The sequence below is a fragment of the Oncorhynchus mykiss genome, chromosome 3, assembly GCF_013265735.2.
Source record: "Oncorhynchus mykiss isolate Arlee chromosome 3, USDA_OmykA_1.1, whole genome shotgun sequence".
Classification (NCBI taxonomy): Eukaryota; Metazoa; Chordata; class Actinopteri; order Salmoniformes; family Salmonidae; genus Oncorhynchus; species Oncorhynchus mykiss.
Window position 1 is genome coordinate 53,613,630 of NC_048567.1, and position 16,402 is coordinate 53,630,031.

The window sequence follows — 16,402 nt, forward strand, 5'->3', positions numbered from 1 at the left end:
CCTTCACCTGAACTGACAGGAAAGGGTCAAAGACCAATCAGGAAGCCCCCCTCCCCTCCTGCGGCCAATCCAAACAAAGTGTCAACCATGTGAGGGACTGCGTGACCTGCCTCCAAATGTCAACGTGAATGGAATGTAGAAATGAGTCTATCCCCAAAGCCCTCGATTACAACAGATGGATTTACCCCCAACTACATGCAATGTGTATGTACACAACAATGAGTTGAATACATGCTCACAATCATACATGTGAAGAATACATCTCCAGGAGCAGTCTTATGGCATGAGCAGCAATGTGAAAGTGATACATAAAGATTACACTGTGTCACCAAGGTGTGAGACACTGAGGTGTGACAGAATAACAACATCAATCTGTCTGCACCGCTTCCACTGAGCTTCGAGCCCACCCACACAGCCCAATATGCCCTTGCTGACATCCTTACAAGTCATGCCCTGCCCTGTGTCCTTACAATGGTGGAAACGTAGTCCCAACCCTCGTTTGCTATGGTAGTTATAACATCTCAGGGACCAGGCAGTGTGAGCAGGTCCATGGGGTCCATGCATGTGATAAGGTGCCTTGTCAGGAGTCGACACTAGTGATGGGAAGTTCGGCTCTTTTTACTGACCCCGATCATTTCGACTCGTTCAATCAAAAGAACAAATCTTTCGACTCATTTCGGGAATTTTTTATTAACTTATATTTATTCAGGGGCACCCAAATTGAGAGCAGTGTCTCATTTACAATGGTGTCCTGACGACAATGTGATTCAGTAATGCCCAGAGCAGGCACGACCCCCTACCGGTGAACGATGAACTGAAAACTCAAGAGTCATGATTCTACAAGCCTCTCGTTCACCATGGAGGGCTTTATTGCTGCTGTAATTTGTGACTGAGACGTGTGCTTTAAACAATGTACATTTGTTGATTGCTTGGCATACTAATAAGAATATCTTGATACATTTGAAACGAGGTCAAATTGTGCAGGTTGGAATGTAATTGTCATGAATCTTGCGCTTGAGGCATCTCTGCAGTGGTCAATAGCTGGAACAGCCACAGTCATAAAAACAGATTTTATAGCTAACCCTAACCTTAACCACACTGTTAACCCTAATGCCTAATCCTAACCTTAAATTAAGGCCAAGAGCATTTAAAAAAAAATATGAATTGTTACAATACAGCCAATTTTGACTTTGCAGCTGGCCCATCGAGCAGAAATAACTATGTTTTGCCTCCAGAGCAAGATTATTTTATATTTTGTTGTATTTTTATAATTTAACCTTCATTTAACTAGGCAAGTCAGTCAAGAACAAATTCTTATTTACAATGACGGCCTACCCTGGCCAAACCCGGACGACGCTGGGCCAATTGTGCGCCGCCCTATGGGACTCCCAATCACGGCCGGCTGTGATGCAGCCTAGATCATGACAATAACTGTCAACCTGCTCTAGGCAGTTGTGGCCGCAACCGGACTAGATAGTCATCAATTCTTGGCGAAATGCATTGCTTGGTTCGTGAACTGCAGCCCCCCAAACAATTCGTTCTCGAGTTTGAGTTTGTTGAGCAGAGGCTGTGTATGTTTTAGTTCTATAAAGCTCATCATAACATTCAATAATAATTTCATTGCATGTATCAATCCTGCTGTAGGACTCAATGAGGCCAGCAGGTCGAACCACTAAAAACAAATCCCTAATGAACTCAGAAAAACAAACTATGACTCTGGAGTCTGTAAAAAAAGTTGTTCAAAAAGAACGAATCTGCACATCACTAGTTGATACGCTCACTCATTCTGACAATACCTTGACATTCCCGTTCCACCATCCACCTCAATCCACCTCCATCCACTCTATACCTCAAACCAGGGTGGGGGAGGAAGGAGAGGACATCCATCAAGTTCAGCACAGGTGATAGAGCCTCCAACTTCCCCCCCAGGACCTTGGACCCCCAACCCTACTAACCCCTCCATCACAACCCCCCTATTCCCCCCTTTCCTCCGGGGCCTGTTTTAGGGCTGCCATGGGGTCCTGTCTGGCTGGACCGGATATGCATTCCAGGACCCAGGGACGGCCTAGCACCATCTGTCATCCAGCTAACAGGGGGACTGGCTGAGCTGGGCCACCATTGTGTCTGAGGCCTGGAGCTTCCGCCCTCCACAGCTAGGCCCAGGTCTGGTTGCATCCCAAATTGCACCCTATTCCCAATCTAGTGCACTACTTTTGATCAGGACCCATCCATAGGCCTCTGGTCTAAAGGAGTACACTATATAGAGAATAGGGTGCCATTTGGGATGTAGTACAGATTTGGCATGCCAAGGTCACAGAGCCCTGGCTGCTGGTGACATTGACTGCCATTTGGTGGGTTTTCCAACTGACCTGCAATTTCCTCATGACAAATTAAAGCCCCTGATCACAGGCTGCAAATGCTTTTAATTTCCATTCAGCCAAAAACTATAATGCATGTGAAACAACACAGCTTGTGAAAAAATGGTGTGTGTTTACAAAGAAAGTATACAGAGGAAGTATGCCATGTCATTCTAATAATTTCATTTATTTTCTCTATTATGGGCTGCTTTGGCAAAGAGTACTGGTTAAATGCAGAATCCTTCCATGAGCTTACATGGGCTTACATTTCCAGACAAGGTGTGTTTATAGAGTCAATCTGATTCTAATGTATCAACACATAATTTACTCTGCTCTGCACATTTATAAAACAGAGGTCTGATTTCAGGAAACCAACATAAATGACTGACTTAGCTAGCCCTGAAGGTCAGAGCCAGCCAGACAGACATCTGCAACAGCATCAGAAAACCCATTGGCACATTTGCTCCTTTACTATTTAGTACGGGGGGGGGGGGGGGGGGGTCAGGGGTACCATTTGGTAGCCATTACTGTTGAAGAAGGAAATCAGGGGAGGCGCAATGGTGCAGAGGGGGAGCGAAACAGGAAGCAGTCCATATGCAAACCATTACCCTGGCTCTTATCAGACAGCCTCAATATCATAACCCTGGCATAAAATACAGGAGAGATTTAATACACACATCTGAAACGCAATGCGGATCTTTAATGCCTGTTGCTTTTTAATGAGCTAAACACCATGCTCAAGAGATCGATGTATCCTTCTACTGCATGTGTCTGTTTTTTTTCTCTCTAGGCACCATTGCTTGAAATAGCGTGTGTGTGTGTGTGTGTGTGTGTGTTTACGCGGTCTAGGATTCAGTTAGATGGTCTGACAATGTTTAATGTGGTGTGAGCGCAATTACCGCAGCAGTTCTGTCTGTGCTAGTGTGCCCTGTTACACCCGTCACTGGCTCCAGGTGTTGCTGTAAACACTACACCCTCTCTAAGTGTTTGGAATACCACAGCCCTCACCGTCTCCTCCCACTCTCCAGATGTCTATAACTGTGTGCATGTGGGTATGTATTAATTAATAGAACAGAACATGTATGAAATATGAATGAGCTTGTATATGAGATGTAAGTGGTGAAAAATATGCATGTTCATATCTTTATGTATCTAAGTGTGAGGTTTCAGGCATGGGTAAATAGTCATCCATGTTATAGAGCAAGCACAGATCAACCTGTTGGCCTTGTGCTTCAATAACTCATTGCCATTTGCCTAATTCACTTTCACAATAGTTTATCCCCAATTTCTAAGACAGGAGGAGACGTCTGCACTTTGTACAACAGAGGAAGGGACGCTCAGGGCAGATATGCTGCCAAATACAGGGATGACACATGGATGACACAGCACGGATGCTCGGGGTCTCCACAGTGACCTGTCCCGTCCCGCTAGGGACATTTAAACAACGTACCATAGCAGATGAATCCTCTTTATCTCTGAGCAGTCAGCAGTTGAAACACTTTATTATCATACACTGTGACACTGCCAGGGCAACCAATGAAACGAGGCATAGAATGGAAACGAAGTGGACAGAAATGAAGTTTTCAGATAAAAGAAACAGCAGCGAGAGTCTATTGTTTTCAGACACTTCATACATCTGTACCTCTGCCATTTGTCTCATGAATCAGCTAACCAAGCACCAAGCTTTAGGTTCTATCTGATTATCTGCATAATCATTATTATCATTCTATGCAGCGCACCAAAGGGCCAAAAGTTCCCCACCCTAAAACTTTTGGGTCCCTCATTTTTCAAACCTTGATTGCGTTTGAAAAGTTTCCTCTAACGAGGCCCTCTCCTGTCTCCTGGCTGGTCGGTGGCAGTCCATGCAGTGAAGTCACTGTTATTCCAAAATCAGCTCTGGAGCCTCCAGGCCTACCATCCAGACCTGAACTAATGAGATGGAGCAGTCACATACAATGAGTGTCTGATAAGCCAACACATTATTTCTACGTCCCAAATGGCACACTTTCCCTATAAAGTGCACTACTTTTGACCAGAGCCCTGGATAGGGTGGCGGCTAGATGGAGCATCAGTGCTGGAAGTTGAAGAGGAGTCAGATTCCATATTAAACTTGAAGGAATGGAGTGTATTTATTTTGGAAGAGCCTTAGGAGGGCAATGAAGCTGCAAATACTCATATAACGCCAATGAGGCAATGCTTTTTAGGATTAGATTTTAGCATTAATCTCTTCATTAAAATATAATTTCACCATAGCTGATTTTTAACACGGGATCCAATTTTCTAAATGTCACAAAGCGCTAGTCTTTCTCCACCACATGCCAGCAGTTTGAAATCTTAAAATCTTAATCGTGCATTCAAAAGAATGATCCTATTCTTGGGGAAAACTATAGTATTCAACTGAAAAGTTGTCTAAAAATAGATAGCTTAATCAGTGTGTGTGGCTCAGCGGTTTATCCAAAAGAGATGCTCATTACTTGACACTTTTGATGTTTCAATGAAATGCCAAGTGTAACAATAATGAGTCCAATCTCATTCATTTCAGTGTCGCAGTGCTAGACTACCGTCTTTCTACATCTCAACTCACATTGCAAAAAAAATAGGGAAACATTTGAAGTGCAGAGTCTGTGTGAAACAAACAGAATGACAGTGTCTGGTCACTCGAGACAATTTTGTAGTCCTTTTTTATCATTTCTGTCTATCAATTTATAAATCATTCAAGCCTGTCCAACATAGCCAGTCTCTTCAGTACTAGGACTGTATAATGAAGATCAAGAGGAATGAGGATATTACGTGTGACTCTAGATATTCCCCCAGGGACTGGCATGATGGCATCCACCATCTACAAAACATCATCACCTCAGAGCACCGCAACCTTTACCCCTATCGGACAAATCCTGGCATATCGCCAAAGCATATTTAAACAGGATGGATTTCTAGAAGCCATGTATTACATTTTTACCATTTATTTTGACAGGTAAGTTGACTGGGAACAAATTCTCTTTTACAGCAACAAGCTGGGAAAGAGTTGCAGGGGGGAGGAATGATTCAACTGGAAGCTGTGGATGATTAGGTGGTGGCCAGGACATGGAGATTAGCACACCTACTCTTACGATAAGTGCCATGGGACACCCATTTTACCGTCCCACCCAAAAGACAACACACTACGCAGGATAATGTCTCCCTAACTACCCTGGGATCTCCTGAGACCAGAGTGCCCCCTACTGGACCTCCAACAGTTTTTCCAGCAGCATCTGGTCTCCCATCCAGTGGACCGACCCTGCATGGCGTCATAGGGAAGCCAGCAGTGGGATGCAGTGTGGTATGCTGCTGGCTAAACATATTGACAGACTTGGCAATGTTCTTTCTCGCTGCAATATGCTGTATGTCTACGCACCAAAGAAGACTTGAGGAGGGATCGATATCTAATACCTCTCCTCTCTCAAGAGCTCTTTAAAAATATAATTAATTTTTGTTTTCTTAGATTACAGTCATTCCTAAGAGGATAAACTAGAACAGCAGTATGAGAGAGAGAGAGAGAGAGAGAGAGAGAGAGAGAGAGAGAGAGAGAGAGAGAGAGAGAGAGAGAGAGAGAGAGAGAGAGAGAGAGAGAGAGAGAGAGAGAGAGAGAGAGAGAGAGAGAGAGAGAGAGAGAGAGAGAGAGAGAGAGAGAGAGAGAGAGAGAGAGAGAGAGAGAGAGAGAGAGAGAGAGAGAGAGAGAGAGAGAGAGAGAGAGAGAGAGAGAGATTGGTTCTATTAGTCTGACTGTAGCCTTGGCCCTGGGATATGGACACAAAACAGAAGGACAGATGGGCGTTAAAAGGCCTTATGAGTAATGAACGGAACTCAGAGAGCAATAAGAGAGAGGGAAAGGAAGGAGAGACCTGGTTAGAGCACTTGTCTATGCTCTCCTTAAAACGTATTGAAGTGTAAAGTATTTATGTCTTGCGCAACGCTCTCCCCCATAACATCTGTATGTTTTGTATAGCTTGTTTCAAATCAGAACGGTCAGAATGTGTTCGCATTCTAAAAGATTCGGGGAGGAAAGCAAATGCTGACTCAACGTGGAGAAGAAACACTAGTGGGTGTGGCTTTTGGCCAGAGCGATGTGGATGGGTATTCAGGCTACAGTGGGTATATCACTAATCAATACTCTGAGTAGTCTGTACACAATGTGACAGCGTCAGACAGAAACGAGACAGAAGATGGATATTGAAGGGATGAATGTGACTGTTCTGTCACAGAGGGATGGATGTCACCTAGATCTCTGAAGGTCGGAGTTGTTCATCCTCAGTCACGATCTGTCGTTAAGAGGACCCCTACACCTGTGTCCAGTGTGGTGACTGACTTGTGAGAATAAGTGGGCCTCAAAGAATCATAAATCCATCTGATGTTCAGCCGAATCCCTATCTGTGACCTTAGAGGAATTAGTAGCTGACCCCAGCACATTGGGGTTCTCTAGTCATTCAATCACACCCCTCTGTCGTCCTAACAGACTGCACTGCTCAGACAGTGTCTCCCTTCTTGGGCCCTTCGCTCTCCCTTCATTTGTGCATCCATCAGCTCATTTGGCGGGTAAAGAACAACACAGTCTGAGCCGAGGGAGCAAGATTAGATAGCTCCCTATTTTAGGGCGCCCAATATGTTGCCATGACACTGGTGGAGTAATTGATCTGGTTAAGTCCTGTTTTCCAATCCTCATCAGTACCCGGACTCCAAAGATGTATGCATCAAATGGGCCAGTAAGTGGTTTTGTATCAGCCGGTTGGCCCAGCTAAATTGGCCCTGCAGACCACTTCAGTCATACATTATTCACTATGGGGAGACATTAATCTTATTTGAATGACTGAGTGGAGGCTAAATAATCCACGGCAGGAAATGTATTTGGCTTATTTTGGCTCCATTCAGGGTGCCAGCGGCTTGTCTTGGCAAAATGAGATAACAAACGTTTTAATGAGGAATATCCTTTACAACCCAAACAAGGGGAATCTAATCAGGGTTGGTGATGTGCTGTTTGGAAGAACTTCAATTGTCACACTGTCTTTCAATTTCTCTCCCTGTTTCACACTTTTCAGCATCTTACCCTGTCACAGTGCAAATCTCTCTTAAATTCAACTCGAGGGCATCAATCACATCACCACCTAAAATGTTTGTTAAAGGGGTAATTTTTACCTTTTTATTAAACTAGGCAAATCAGCTAAGAACAAATTCAAATTTACAATGAGGGCTTTCCCCGGACAAACCCGGACGACGCTGGGCCAATTGTGTGCCGCCCTATGGGACTCCCAATCACGGCCGGATGTGACACCGCCTGTAGAACCAATGACTGTAGTGACGCCTCTTGCACTCTAGCACTGAGATGCAGTGTCTTAGACTGCTGCGCCACTCGGGAGCCCCCAAATGGAAGAATAAAAATGTCACGCTCAAGGTCCGGCTTCATCCTTCCTATCCCCCAAGATATCCCCTGTAGAGATTTGGACAAATGCATCTATTCTGACATTCTTAACTCACACTGGCATGCGACATGGATCATACTGTATCGAATCCAGGGGTGTAGGGACAAGCAGTCACCATTCAACCAATTAGGCGCTGTAGTAGAGGAGAGGCTGGGGGAGGCAGAAGGAGGCACTGAGGCAGGCAGGGAGGTTGGGGGGAGGCAGGAGAGGGGAGGCAGGCGGAGGTGAGCAAGAGAGAGGAGTCTCTCTCTCTCTGAGGCACCTGCCTGCCTGCAGTGACAGACGGGTTAAATCATTAAGGGATCTTTCCTCCCCATTTCACTTTCCAATTATGGTACAAGACAGTCTCCCTAGCATGACTTACTACCGTCTCACAGTACATACACAGCCTCAATGTCTCGTACTGTAGATGTTCATTACTGTACCTCCCTCAGAGTCAGCCAGGGCTGGAAGATAGATTTAAAGTGACTAATGATCTTGCCAGGGTGTAAGGTTATACTGGGCATTGTTTTGGGTCCTCAATGGTGTTCAATTCAATGGAACAGCACACACGAAAGCTTAGACTGCCATAACAGTGTTTCCCCTAGGATTTTTTTCAGCAGTGACAAAGTTGGGTGGGGGAGAGGTTTCAGAGGCCTTCTTGGCCACAGAGGTAAAATGTTGCTGTTTTATTAAAGCTAATTTCCTCCAATTCTACATGTTGCCATGGGGCGGAGAAAACATTTACAGTTGTAAAGCTGATTTTCTGCAATTCTACACATTTGGTCATGGGTCTAAGATAAAAATAAAAGTTTCAAAGCTAAGTTCCTGCAATTCAACACAACTAGCCATGACTTATGTTATCTGAGTGACTCAAACATAACAAAATGAATGTGGTCCCCATGTCCTTTTTTAACATTTGGATTCTCCCTGACCGTCTATTTTTTATACTTTGGTGAATTGTTGCTTTGTCGCAGTGGCGGCCACGATTTAGCAGCGGCGGTGCTTTCATACCTCCATTTTCACATCAGGGATTGATTTACAGTCAGGGTTAAGTCAGGGAAAATCTAAAAATATTACAAATAGCCATACTTCTTGACTTATGACATGGCATGCTGTGATTGGAGGCGATAACTGCAGTTGTAGGGCGTTCAATGATGAAAAAAACCTTGAATGGCCACTGCGAGATGTATGAGTGCCAATAACAGAGAATAAATAGCACCCTATTCACTTTAAATAGTGGTCTCCTTTAGACCAGAGCACTGTAAGAGGGGAACTATATATGGAATAGAGTGCCAATTGGGATGTGTTCAATGTATCCTACATGTTTCTTAGATGCTGTGCATTTCTGATGATGCCATTTCTAATCAAATTATCAGCATTATGGGATGTTTGTAGCCCTCCTATGCTGACGTAACAAATAGCTTATTGCCTGAAATAGCCCATTCAAGGTCAGTTTATGATGCATGGCTAAATTGGTAAAGATTTGTAATCTCGTGTTTGATGAAGGTTGGAATAATGACAAGGCCCTGCCATCTAGTGGCCTTCAGCAGTCATTATGAGCTGAGCGGTACAGTACCTTAGACCAGGTATTCCCAAACTGGGGTACACGCAATGCCACCTGGGGTACGCCAAATAAAAATGTGATTCACGTTTTTTTTTAAATATATATATATATATAAATAATCTTCACATTTTCAAACAGTCCATTTACATTTTCCAAAGTGCCTATACATTTGGGTGAGGTTTTTCTCTCTCCTGATTAGCCTCGTTTCACTGCCAAAAATAAAATGAAACCATCTAGTGTTCAGCGAAATAACAAGACCATGTCAAATACAGGTATCCTAGTCAAATAATTAACATCCAATCACATTAACCGTTACTCTCTCATGGGAATTCCACTTAAGGTCCGTATGTAGCCAAACGTAGCTGCTGCTCATGTTGGTATCTGTACTGATGACACAAAAGCCATGACAGGGAGACATAGTGGAGTGGTAATGCGTGTGCAAGCAGTTGCTCCCATGCCACTTGGGTACACTGCAGCATCCACGAGAGGCTCTTGCTGCCAAGGGAATGCCTGACAGCTTGAAAGATGTTTTGGACACTACAGTGAAAATGGTTAACTTTGTTAAAGCAAGGCCCCTGAACTCTCGTGTATTTTCTGCACTATGCAATGATATGGGCAGCGACCATGTAACGCTCATTTAACATGATTATCAAGGGGCAAAGTATTGACATGTTTTTTTTATTGAGAGACGAGCTTAAAGTTTTCTTTACTGTCTATAATTTTCACTTGTCTGTCCGCTTGCATGATGACGAGTTTCTCACACAACTGGCCTACATGGGTGATGTTTTTTCTCGCCTGAATGATCTGAATCTAGGATTAGAGGGACTTTCCACAACTATATTCAGTGTGCGGGACAAAATTGAGGCTATGATTAAGAAGTTGGAGCTCTTCTCTGTCTGCATTAACAAGGACAACACACAGGTCTTTCCATCATTGTATGATTGTGTGCAAATGAACTCAAGCTTAAGGACAATTTCAAACGTGATATAGCGAAGCACCTGACTGAGCTGGGTGCGCAATTACGCAGGTACTGTCCCGAAACGGATGACACAAACAACTGGATTCGTTATCCCTTTCATGCCCTGCCTCCAGTCCACTTACTAATATCTGAACAAGAGAGCCTCATCGAAAGCCACTGCCAGATTTCTGGATTGGGCTGTGCTCAGTATATCCTGCCTTGGCAAATAGAGCTGTTAAGACACGAATGCCCTTTGCAACCACGTACCTATGTGAATGTGGATTCTGAGCCCTCACTGGCATGATGACGAAATGCATGCAGAGTGTCAGTGTGGAACATGACTTAATACTGAGACTCTATCCAATACAACCCAACATTACAGAGTTATGTGCATCCTTTCAAGCACACCCTTCTCATTAACCTGTGGTGATTTTTTTCACAATTTTCGATGAACAAATACAGTTTTATATGTAAGATGGCTAAATAAAGAGCAAAATTATTGATTATAATTATTTTATTATTTGTGCCCTGGTCCTAATAAGAGCTCTTTGTCACTTCCCACGAGCCAGGTTGTGACAAAATCACACTCATTCTTATGTTTAATAAATGTATCGTATAGTATGTGTGTGGCAGGCTTACAATGATGGCAAAAAATGACATTTGAGAGTGCACTGACCCTGATGCTAGAGGGGGTACGCAGCTGGAGGTTGAATGTTTGAAGGGGTACGGGACTATAACACATTTGGGAACCACTGCCTTAGACAATACAATTCTCAAATGTATCACGGTTTTAATACTGATCAATAAGGTTACCCATCAAATATATTGATGACTAATTTCTTGATGACAGATTAAAATCCTTGGTTTGAAGTTGAGCATAACAAATGTGTCCTTGATTCATACCAAAGATGCTTGGCACAAAAAAAAAGAGACATAGTGTCCTTAGATGTAAACAACAGTATTGTGCATTTTTATTTGCATCAGGCTTAGGTATTCACCAGTTATAAAGTGTGTTTAAGTTGTCTACCTTTTGTGTTTCTAAGACTGCAGGGAGGGAGATGCAACAAAGGACAACAGACAATGGACAGGTGAGTTCAGATCAAATAGTATTTGTTTTCTATCAGATGATCAACATTATATTACTGTTATTATTTTACTTTAATCGTCTTATCAAGGTAAAATAGCTTTAGCTTGTTAAGAAAAAAACAAGAAAAAAAGTAATTATCAGTCAATAAAGGATATTTAGGCTTGCTTCCTTTTTGCAACTTGATAATAGCTTGTTCCGTGTGATTGTACTGCATTTGATGATTTGTTCTGCATATGAATCTCATTGTAAAACGTTTTGATTTGCATTACTGTTTCCATATGTGGTATGTACTAGCATGTAATACAACATTAGTCTCATTGCCTGATACCTCCTAATTGCAGTATCAGGTGCAATCTATTCTTCATCATAGTAACCATATTTCTTCTATCATGTTCTATTCAATCTGCTCTGTTAACAGATCTGTAGGCCTAGGTGACATCATCAGTTGTTTTTAGCGTCTCTGAGTCTTTGAAAAGTGCCATATAAGTCTGTTGTGGTGTTCTGATTATTATAATGATCATAATGAGGATGATTGTAATTATCATTATTGGGTAGAATGCAACTGTCACATCTGCTCCTGCTGCGCCCTCTGGTGGTTGTCCGGTGTCTCCTTTACCTCCAGTTCTTTCCCTGTGTTCTCTCTCTCCCTCTCCCTCTCTGTTTAATTGTGTGATTGGAGACAGGTGTGCTGGAGTCAGAGCAGATCCCTACCAGCTGCAACTCATCCATAAATGAAGATCTCTACATATACCCATTCCTGCCACTTCCACTCTGCCAGAATGTAATCTCTGCTCAATCAGTTATTATTCTAGCCTTTTGTCTTTTCACAAGATCCTGTTGCTCTGCTGTGCTTGTTTCCCTGCCTTAAACCATTTTTTGTCCTCTCCTTACAGTACCGCTCTGTTTCTGGCTCCTGTCTCCTGTTCCACATCTCACCACCTTGCTCTGGATTTCACTCCCCACCATTACATTGGATTCCCCTCAGGACCTGTTTCCCTGTCCTGCTCAGGCAACTCCAACCTCATTCTACACTCCTGTTTTTTTTTGCACTCATCTGAGCTACCCCAGTTCTGCACTTCATATTTCTCTGTGTTCAATAAACACATTCATCCCGACTTCCTCTTCTGAGTCCGCTCTTGGGTTCCCCACCTTCGCTCCTCGTAACAGCATCATCTATGTTAATGTCTAAAGTGGAAGGACAGCTCTGTATCAGCTAATTTCAATATGTGCCAACCACACTGTTAGTTCCTGTTTCCACACACTGCTAGTCAGTTGATTTACTGTACAAGTCCTTTCCACTTCACTCTGTAAGTACGTGTGACAATATCTAATAACATTGTGTTTAATTTGATGTTTTAGTAATAAACAATATATTGTGATAATGATAGGATCTTTGGCCTTAATGATATGGTCAGAATTAGAGGGGGAAATGTATTTAGAGCAATACATATATATAATACCGTTGTGTGCTAAGTATCAAAGTGCAGTTATTCACCAGTTATAAAGTGTGTTTTAGTTGTCTACCGTTCTGTTTAAGACTGCATGGAGATGCAACAATGGCATTGAGAACAGCAGGAAGTGTGTTGATGGTCTTTATCTGGTCTGAGACAGGTATGGTCTCATTCCTAACCTTTCAGTAACCATCCTTTTCCTATCCTTTGCTATTCAATCTATAGACATTTCTAAACAATTCTAACAATTCACAATAAGTTGCTTCTCAATGTTCATTTGTTGTAAATTATTAATTTCCTTGTTAATATTTAGATTTGCTCCTCACACCTCACATATAGTATATGCTTGTGGTTTCCATTTGTTTATCTCTCTGCAACTGTGGAAAAAACTGGGTGTGGGCCAGGGGTTTCTTTAATGGTTCTTTAGTTGCCCTGTGATGTGTGACTGTGTTGCAGTGGTACTGGGTCAGAATGGCTGGAGGGTGACTTACAACCCTCAGAGTATCTGTGCCTTGAAGAGGTCAACAGTGGATCTGTCCTGCTCTTATACATATCCCAGAGGTCATACAGTCACAGGGACATCATGGTTCTATAGATGGTCTGTTGTGAAACCTCAGAATGATGATCGTGTGGAGTACTATGGGGACAAAGTGAATGACTGCACCCTGAGAATCACAGACCTGAGAGAGAGTGACTCAGCTGAGTACTGTTTTACATTCAGGACTCAGATCATACAAGGTTATGTCTTTCAAAGTGTGAGAAGTGAGAGCTATTCTGGCAGTCCTGGAGTCAGGCTGTCCGTCACAGGTACACTATTTTGTAATACTTTATCAGTTACATTCAAGTCTTTGGAAATCTGTTTTAATTTGATATTATACAGTACATTAGGAATGACAGTCTGTATATAATATGGACGTCTTGTGTAATTTGCTTACAATGGTTGTTGGGTAAGTTGATAAGGTTATAATGTTTGTTTTTAATCACAGGCCTGGAGGCAAAATTTCTAACTATAGTGACAGAGGGAGAGCCTGTGACACTGACCTGTAGCACCACCTGTACTCTGACTGACAACCCCAACCCCACCTACATCTGGAAGAAGAACAGACAACGTCTCACAAACCCAAAGACCAAAAGTAACTACCTGTACCTAGACCCAGTCAGCAGTGAGGATACAGGCAGATACTCCTGTGCTGTAAACGGCCATGAGAATCTCCCCTCTGCTGAAGAGACTCTCACTGTCAGATGTGAGTACAATAAATATATAGAATCTAACCAATTTAATTATAGTATTATACTTTAGTTACACTGTGTGTTCATTTGTATGTCATTCCCAACACTAGATGGCCCAAAGAGAGTGTCAGTATCAGTCAGTCCTTCTGGTAAAATAGTGGAGGGCAGTTCAGTGACTCTGACCTGCAGCAGTGATGCCAACCCACCTGTGGTCAAATACACCTGGTACAAGAAGAACGTAACCTCACCAAAAGCATCAGGACAGAGTTACAGCATCACTAACATCAGCTCTGAGGACAGTGGAGAATACTACTGTGAGGCTGAGAATACAATTGGAGCCCAGATATCTACACCTCAATTGATCATTGTAGCCGGTAAGATTGTGTTTTTATTTTAAATTTCAAGTTACACTATCAGATAACATTCACATCATTCTTTATGCTTTAGAGAAACAAGCTTCTGTGAAGAATGCATCTATAGGAATCATAGTGGTTGTTCTGGTTCTCATCCTCTGTCTCTCTGTCCTTATGTGGTTCAGGTGAGTGAATAATTTACCTCTTTTTTTACATTGTGTTTTTTATAATTGATCTTGATTGATTTGAATTGATTCATCCATTCATATGTTCATTCATTCTTTAATTTACAAAACAGGAAGAAAGCCTCCAAATCCACCTCCGACACAAGAGACAGAAGAGACACAGTAGACAATGGACAGGTGAGTGTTGGAATCAGTTGACTGAGAACTAAAGTGGTCTTTGAAGAGATGGACTCAATGACTGTGGTATTACTTTATTTTTCAACTCTCATGTTGTCTGCCCTCTCTCCTCATCAGCAAGACTCTAGTCCCGTGTATGACAACATCTCAGGCATGGCCATAACCCATACTGCAGCACCGACAGCGGACAACCAGGATAACGTTCAATACGCCAGCATTCAACACAGAAACCAGGAAGTGCCTGAATACTCCACTGCCCAACCGTCTCAACCCCAGAAACAGGAGGAGGATGTCCAGTACGCTGCTGTGAAATTTAACCACACCAGTGCTGTTGACATTCCAGTAGAGACCACTGTGGTACAGTACACTGGAAACACCAGGTTTTAGTGTAGCTGGTGAGACATACAAAAGTAAAGAGAAATAAGCCAATTGTTATGGACGAATTGTAGGGATATTTTCCAACTATTCTTCTTGTATAATATGTTTGCTCCAAAAATGCATTTCTTGTAGAACTTCACTGACGTTTTGGTAGTTAGAAAGAGGCCTCATGAAGACAGGACGTCAGCTCTGCATCCCAATTTTAGTCCCTCAGTACTTCTAGTTGGTGTCAACCACAGACATCACATTATTATTATTTCAGTCAGTAGGTCCCCTTCCACACCTGGTGATATTAATTTGCTACATCACTACACCCTAGTTACACCTCCACACCTGGTGACATTAACCAGGGTGTAGTGCTGTAGTAAATGAATGTCACCAGGTGTTGAGATGGAGGTGTAACCAGGGTGTAGTGCTGTAGTAAATTAATGTCACCAGGTGTGAAGGTGGAGGTGTAACCAGGATGTAGTAATGTAGTAAATGAATGTCACCAGGTGTGGAGGTGTAACCAGGGTGTAGTGATGTAGTAAACACTGTCTGTGTGGGTGGACCATTTCAGTTTGTCCGTGATGTGCACGACGAGGAACTTAAAACTTTCCACCTTCTCCACTGCTGTCCCGTCGATGTGGAAAGGGGGCTGCTCCCTCGGCTGTTTCCTGAAATCCACGATCATCTCCTTTGTTTTGTTGACATTGAGTGTGAGGTTATTTTACTGACACCACACTCTGAGGGCTCTCACCTCCTCGCTGTAGGCAGTCTTGTCGTTGTTGGTAATCAAGCCTACCACTGTAGTGTCGTCTGCAAATTTGATGATTGAGTTGGAGGCGTGCATGGCCATGCAGTCTTGGGTGAACAGGGAGTACAGGAGAGGGCTGAGAACGCACCCTTGTGGGGCCCCAGTGTTGAGGATCAGTGGGGTGGAGATGTTGTTTTCTACAGGAAAACAACAACTTCTACAGGAAGTCCAGGACCCAGTTGCACAGGGCGGGGTCGAGACCCAGGGTCTCGAGCTTAATGACAAGTTTGGAGGGTACTATGGTGTTAAATGCTGAGCTTTAGTCGATGAACAGCATTCTTACATAGGTATTCCTCTTGTCCAGATGGGTTAGGACAGTGTGCAGTGTGAGTGAACATGCACACACACACACTAATGATTAATATAATAGATCTACTGTACCTCCAGTGTTGAGGAAGGTGATTTTTCATTTCCCAGAGTACATGTCATAG

At 43.0% G+C, this 16,402-nt stretch overlaps 1 protein-coding gene across 1 annotated transcript in view; it reads left to right on the top strand.

The window, feature by feature from the left end:
- LOC110520196 (B-cell receptor CD22) overlaps positions 1–15,656 on the top strand; it is a 29,114-nt gene extending 13,458 nt beyond the window's left edge. Inside the window, exons 2-11 of the mRNA XM_021597345.2 lie at positions 11,358–11,402; positions 12,085–12,182; positions 12,295–12,708; positions 12,939–13,012; positions 13,309–13,659; positions 13,839–14,096; positions 14,193–14,456; positions 14,530–14,620; positions 14,734–14,797; positions 14,915–15,656. Of these exons, the coding sequence (XP_021453020.2) occupies positions 12,958–13,012; positions 13,309–13,659; positions 13,839–14,096; positions 14,193–14,456; positions 14,530–14,620; positions 14,734–14,797; positions 14,915–15,184 (1,353 nt within the window). The 5' untranslated portion in view covers positions 11,358–11,402; positions 12,085–12,182; positions 12,295–12,708; positions 12,939–12,957 and the 3' untranslated portion in view covers positions 15,185–15,656. The remainder of the gene's footprint in view (positions 1–11,357; positions 11,403–12,084; positions 12,183–12,294; positions 12,709–12,938; positions 13,013–13,308; positions 13,660–13,838; positions 14,097–14,192; positions 14,457–14,529; positions 14,621–14,733; positions 14,798–14,914) is intronic.
- Positions 15,657–16,402: the final 746 nt, after the last annotated feature.